General features: G+C 38.4%; 1 protein-coding gene across 1 annotated transcript in view; it reads left to right on the top strand.

The window, feature by feature from the left end:
* The first annotated feature begins 620 nt into the window (after positions 1–620).
* LOC107740306 (transmembrane protein 189-like) overlaps positions 621–7002 on the top strand; it is a 33278-nt gene continuing 26896 nt past the window's right edge. Inside the window, exons 1-2 of the mRNA XM_016552687.1 lie at positions 621–768; positions 995–1159. Of these exons, the coding sequence (XP_016408173.1) occupies positions 759–768; positions 995–1159 (175 nt within the window). The 5' untranslated portion in view covers positions 621–758. The remainder of the gene's footprint in view (positions 769–994; positions 1160–7002) is intronic.

Here is a 7002-nt window from a genome sequence, read left to right as displayed (position 1 = left end):
CATTACCACATTATATAATGCTTAACGGATCATTAGCTAGCAAGTTAAAAAATTATCTTCTCAATTTCATGTAAGCATGTGTGTGTTGTATACAATTAATATTTTTTTTCACATACCGTTATAAATGATATATTAGTGTTTTTATTTTTTATATTATATTATCCGACAAAAACTGAAAAAAATATTTTAATATACAGTGATATAATTTGTATTATTGTTTTGTATTATATTGTGTCTGTGAGTGTTGCAGTACCACATAATCAAACAGATTAACATAAACATGAGATAATATGATTATCTTATCTGTTTCGTATCAACAGGTAGTACAGTAGTCATGTGTACTCAATCAATTTCGCTTCAAGACGCTTGTTTCCCTTATCAGCGTGTCAAAGTCTCATGATAGACTCGCATGAGCTGTTAGGGACCATCAATAAAATACCGCGCATTTTTGTACGATCATAACATTTAATGGACAATACCTATAAAAGCACACACAATCATACCCGTTAGTAAACATTTAAAATATAATGTCGTTTTGTTAATTATATTAATCATTAATTAACAGCCAGTGATTGTAACGATTGTTTCGCGTCACAAGACAAACATACATTTTACGACTGTCCCTAAGAACACTCCACACCAGAGAGCGCAAGAAAAGTTTCCCCAAATATTCACTTTATTCAGGCTATCGGGCAGTTTAAAGACCTGGCTCGGACGCCCTGTGGGGAACAATATTTATCAACCATTTAGCTCATGAGATGAAACAAGGTAAATAATAATTATTACAATATGTCTGTTTTTGTAGCGAAGTATCAGACAGGCAGTTCGTGTGTATTTTAGTTCCGGGTGTGTTTCACTAAAGTAGGAACCTCAGTGGGCTTACTAGGAAAGGTGTGTCATTCAGCGCTAAACCTAAACCCCTGTGTATTAGTTACTAAATGCACGATACAACGTCATTATTAATGCATTTTCTCTGAAAACTGGCCATCATAAGGGGCCATGGCTACGGCGTTACTGTCAGAGACGGAGATCAGGCAGCGGTCTATGGCAGAGGAGGATCCGAACGGGAATGAACATGGGGCGGCTGCTCGCAGCACCGTGCCTCGCTGGGGACCGCAGCATGCCGGGGCCCGACAGCTCGCCAAGCTTTACTCTCCGGGTAAGACAAGTATATTGCGTGTCATTAAACCGATCTGTGTTTATAGGAATAGTTTTTCTACTGTTTTACGCTGCAGCATCATCAGGCCACATTAAGGCCAGAAAAGCGCGCGCACACACACAAAAGTTACGTGTAGCCTTGTGCAAAGAGGTCAGTTTGAGATCAATATGTGACAGCAGCGCATGAATGACGTCAACATAATATAATGAATATTGGTGCTTGTATAACATCCTCCTGAAAATGTAAGACTTACTATTAATGGGTTGCCTGTATTGTGTATTTGCTACTTCTTAAAACTTGTAACACTGTGCGTTCACACCTATAGAAAGAAGTAAATGACACTAGAAATTGTACCTGTCAGGATAAAGTGTTGAGAACAAGAGAATCGTTTGCAACTCTTACAGGGACTGGTCACTCAAAATTGAGAATTCTGTCAATATTTTCTCACCCTCATATTTATCAAGATCTTTTTGACTTAATTTTTTCCTTATTGGAACTCAAAAGAGATTTTGGGCGGCCTGTCACTATTCAGTGCATCTTTCTCCATAAAGTGAAAGTGAATTGTGACATTCTGCCTTGAGTAAATGATGACATATTTGTTTTGGGTGAACTGTTTATGATTTGCTGTACAACTATTGCATATTAATAGACTTGGAGAACTTCAAAAAGAACTTGTTTCATATTTAGTGCATATGAATAATAGCTTTTTAAGTTTATTTTTTTTGATAAATGTGTATGTGTATACACATTGGAAATATTAGGGATTGCCTTTAACCCCCAACCCCACCATGCCATCCCCAACTAAAACAAGATTTAAGTTCCCTTCCACTGTCCTCTAGCAGCAGAAGCAGTCTCATTGTGTCATGGGACACTTGTAGATTGCAGCTGCAATTAAAACTACATCGATTTAACCCAAAATGCTATTAAGAATGATAATGACCACTCCATTTTCTTTGGCAACGCACCCAGCGCGTTAAGCATATGCTACCACCAGCAAGTCCAGCATGTAAATTATTTGGCCATGTTGAGAATGTTTGAGAGAAGTTTTGCGAGGTTAATAAGATAATGTTGTGATGCTTCTCTCTGTGAATGGGGGGGAGGATGGTGGGATTGTGGATGGGATTTTTAGATGAGCTCAGTTGAGTTTAGTATCCACCAGCTGTGAAGTGCATGTCGGAGAGGCTTAACTGTGGGATTCTCAAGGAAAGTACGCTGGGATTGTTGTTTTGCTTGTGCTGTGGTTTGCATGCTGTTTGCAGTTGTAATTACCACACTTTCAAAGTTTATCGTCCATGACATACAGGATTGTGGTTGGGGGAAAAATCATATTTCATAGTATTGCAATATTTTACCTCAAAATATCAACCAATATTCTCATAAATATTCTATTTTTTAGATATACACTACCTTTCAAAAGTTTGTGGGGGGGGGGGGGGAATAATATTTCATAGTATTGCAATATTTTACCTCAAAATGCAAACCAATATTCTCACAAATATTCTATATTTTAGATATACACTACCTTACAAAAGTTTTGGGTAGTTTAGGGTCACCAAGGCTGCATTTATTTGATCAAAAACCAGTAGAAAAAGTAATATTATTACAATTTAAAATAACTGATTTTAAAGGAGAGGTCTAATGCTATTTCATGCATTCTGACTTATTTACACTGTTAATGAGTTGGATTCTCATGCTAAACATGACCAAAGTTTCAAAAAACAAGTCGGACGTATGACGGAGTATTTCTGTGCCAAAGACACTTCTTCAGGGTTCGTATAAGTTTCGGAAAGAGTACGGCCCTGTTAGGGATGTAACGGAATGAAAATTACATAGATTTATTCAGATGTAAAGTAAACAAAATCGATAGAATTCAAAATACACTCTGCTGTGCTGTGCTGTGCTGTGCGCACGTGAGACTGTTACTTAAAACTGTGCTTTATGCTGGACAGTATTTATTTATCGCGAGTTGTTCAAATCGCGGTAATCTAATACGGCTTTAATGATAATTAAAAGATGAAACGGTAATACTAACCGTGGGGAATTTTATCATGATTTATCGTCAAACCGGTAATCGTTACATCCCTAGGCCCTGTATGACGTCATAAAGGGCAGAATTCCTTGTATGGGCACTTCTCTAGGAAGAGTGTGCACACACCGCAAACAGAGCGAGAGCAAGAGCAGCCCATCAAAGTGCTTCTTTTGGGTAAGTTGTCGGCAGCACTGCACAAGACTTGCTCGAGAAGGAATTGTAATTTTGTGTTTAGACCACGAAATCAACTGTCACCAAAGAAGTGTGTTTTTGGTTATGAGGGAAAGATAACCTTGTTCAGCTTCCCAAAGAAACCGGTGTTAAGGGAACAGGATGCAGTTTGTTTCTCTGGGGCAGCAATGGAGTAGTGCAAGTGTGTTTGTTTGTTCTCTGCATTTCGGTGCCGAAATGTTTTATAAACAAATTAAATAAAATTTAAGTCAATTAAGTTTTTGTTCATGTTTGGTTCATGTTGATGTCACATGTCACTGCTTGCAGACGATCGGTACGCAAAAGCTTTATGTGCTTGTGACTCTTTAGCTCCGCCCACGGCACGCCTCCAGGAGCTCGACTGTTTTCAGAGAGAAGCGTAAAGCTGTATCTGTCTTTTATAAATCTGATAAAACTAAAGACCCTTCGGAGATGTGAAGGATGCAATACTTCTCTGTAGGTACTCAAGATTAACATGAGATTGGCAGAAACTGTGTTATGTCCCCTTTAATATAATTTTATTTCATTCCTGTGGTGGCAGAGCTGAATTTTCAGCAGTCATTAATCCAGTTTTCATTGTCACATGATGGAATGAAATCATTCTAATATGCTCATTTGGTTCTCTAGAAATACTTCTTATTATTATCAATGTTTTTCTTATTTCTTATTATCAAAACATTTTTCTGGTTAATATTTTTGTGGAAACTGTGGTAATTTTTACTTTCAGGATTCTATGATGAATAGAAAGCTCAAAAGCATTTATATACTTTTTTGTAACATTATAAATGTCTTTACTTTTGATCAATTTGGAATCCTTGCTGAGTAAAAGTATTAATTTATATATATAAAAAATATTGTTCCACCATTAAGGGCTAGTCTTTAAGCACCCTGAATTATTTCTGATTCCTATTTAATTTGAATTTGAATGGTGTTAGCAAACAGGATATAGAACCTCATTTTGAACATGAATGTAAGGAAATAGTACAATTAAAGTAAATTGAAATTCAAACATTTTTATGCAACAAACTGGAAAAGCAAGTTTGTTGAAATATTGTTTTGAAAAATTTGAAGGTTTATAGACCTTCAAGAGAAGAGAAATGGATAAATTGATTCTAATTAAGTGCGTGCTATGGCCAATTTAATTTCAGTTCAGTGCATTTGAACAAAGACTTTGAATCTTAGATTTATTAGGTTTGTTTCTAAAGAAATTTAGAATTTGTTTATGTGACTTTCACACCATAGAACGGTGCAATGTGGTTCCAAAATGGTGATACCTCATGGCTTGCTTCTTGCAGGTATCGAACCATCAACCTTGTGGTTACCATTTCTAATCTTTAATTACACCACATCACCCCCAAAATGGTCTTGTCCACCTCAAGTCCTTGTATATTTACTTTAATTCGGTCCTTTATCCACAAAACGTGCCATAGTCTTGGAATCCAATGGTTTGGTTACCGGAGAGATCCTTGACTTCTGATGGAATTCAGCTGGCATGAGCTGATGTTGAACTGCGGTCCGTCTAGAGAGGCCATGAAGAGCAGAGGGTTGAGCCACAGAATATAATGTCAAGGATGCTAAAAGCAGATGCTCCGGAGGCTTGTCTGAGGCTGGTTTGTGCCTGCGCGTGTCTGAGATGAGGTGAGCGGGAATGGCGTTTGGAAGTGTTGAGGCTTACTGGTGAAAAGGGATTGATGAGGCTTCAGTCTGCTCAATGAAGCCTCCGGCTCATTACTGTAACCCCAGGACAGCGGAACAGCTGGACGCCTCTCCCTGCCATATGTCTGCGTGTCATGCACCACTGACTGCTCTTTGTGCTTCTTATCCCACTTTACAGATTCGCCGCAAAGTAAACAGGATTTACAGGCTACTTTCTGTTTCCCCCATCGCCTCTGCCAGCCGCCATGCTCTGGTTACCGGGGCGCTTGCGGTGTGTGTGGGAGTGTGTGTTCAAGGAAAAAAAAGAAATCAATATAGTATTACGTTGCAAGATCTAGTTTCCTATGCAGTCAGCGATCTTGACTCCAATTGGTTTAGTCGCTCCTTATTTGTGGCAGGCTGATGTCTTGACTACAGAAAAGCTTGAACCATGCGGAACGGTGAATGATATGGGGTGTAAATGGGTGGACGGCACTATAGACACACTGACCTACAAGTGCAAATGTGATTTTAAGCTTATCAGCTGTCAAACACCTCTACATTTATTTATGGTAGCAATCCTGCAGATAAGCCAACAATGTGTCAACACTGCACACCAGGAGCGTTACTCTTCTTTGTGTGTGAATCCGTTCCGCCATAACAATCCACTCGGAGATACATTCCTGTTGCACACGCACCTTTATGTTTGAGAATGCAATTTTTATAATACATAAATTGATTCTTCCACCTGCAGACTTTGAAGCTAATGTGAAACTTTATGCAATTCAAGGGCACATATATCTTTTCTTTGATCTCTCTGCATGGAAACGGTTGTATTTCCAAAGCGCAGGGTTGATACAGTGAACGCTTTCGTCTATTAAATCATCACAGGTTTTGTCAACATTTTCAAGATTGGTGGCATCAAATCTAAAAAAAAAAACGTTTAACTTGTTTTTATCTTTACTACTTCTGTATGGGCAGAATGTTACATTTTTGTGTTTACTGTAATTTTTCACACCACTCTATTATTGTTATATGATCTATTTCAGATTAACCCAATGCTAAACAACGCGTAAAAACAAAAACTGTGGTTGAATGTTTTATTTTGGTCAGATGGTCTCTTGCTGTCTAAGTGGCAAGTTCTGGGCCAGAATAAACTGCAGTATGTAGTAGGGCTGCACGATTAATCAAATGCGATTGTCATGCGCATTTTGTTTAAAAAGCCGGTTCTGTAATCAGCAGGAAATCATCATCACGTGCTTTCAGATGGAGCAGTATTTACTACACATAGCCGTAGTTCACTGACAAGTTACGCAAAAAAATTCTGAAATCGTTTGCGATAATGACAGCTGTTTGCATAGCTTCTCAGTGAACTACGGCTCTGTGAAGTAAATGCTGCTCCATCTGAAAGCATGTGAAAATACCACATTTAATAACATATTTTTACTCCAAACTCACTTCATAACGTCAGTCGAGTGTTTGAAATAAATCCTTCTGTGAGATGATGTGGCTTCTTACACAGAATAAGGCACGCAACATATTTCATAGTATCTAAGCAGTGATAAAGGCATTGCATTATAAATATACTTTATTGTAATGAAAATTATAATAAGAAGAACTCAGATAAACCACATATTGCCGTAGTCGTGTGTTTTATTAGTCACGTTGAATCAATGAAAGCAGCTGAATCTTCTGTTTATTCAGCTGCAGCAATAGGCATTTCCTGGGTTTCTTCTGCGAGGCGTATTTGGAGTTTCAGCGCGAGAGCGCCCTCTGGCCTTTGGATGGAGATTTACTGCTGATCACAGAACCGTGCTTCACTGAAAGATACGCATGACAATCGCAGCTTCTGTCGAATCGCAATCTCGATTCCAGCTTCTGTCGAATCGCGATCTCGATTCCAGCTTCTGTCGAATCGCGATCTCGATTCCAGCTTCTGTCGAATCGCGATCTCGATTCCATTTCAATT

This window comes from Sinocyclocheilus rhinocerous, unplaced genomic scaffold (assembly GCF_001515625.1).
Source record: "Sinocyclocheilus rhinocerous isolate Xijiao unplaced genomic scaffold, SAMN03320098_v1.1 scaffold1426, whole genome shotgun sequence".
Classification (NCBI taxonomy): Eukaryota; Metazoa; Chordata; class Actinopteri; order Cypriniformes; family Cyprinidae; genus Sinocyclocheilus; species Sinocyclocheilus rhinocerous.
The sequence above is the reverse complement of the archived record's forward strand: the minus strand, read 5'-3'. Positions and strand labels throughout refer to the sequence as shown.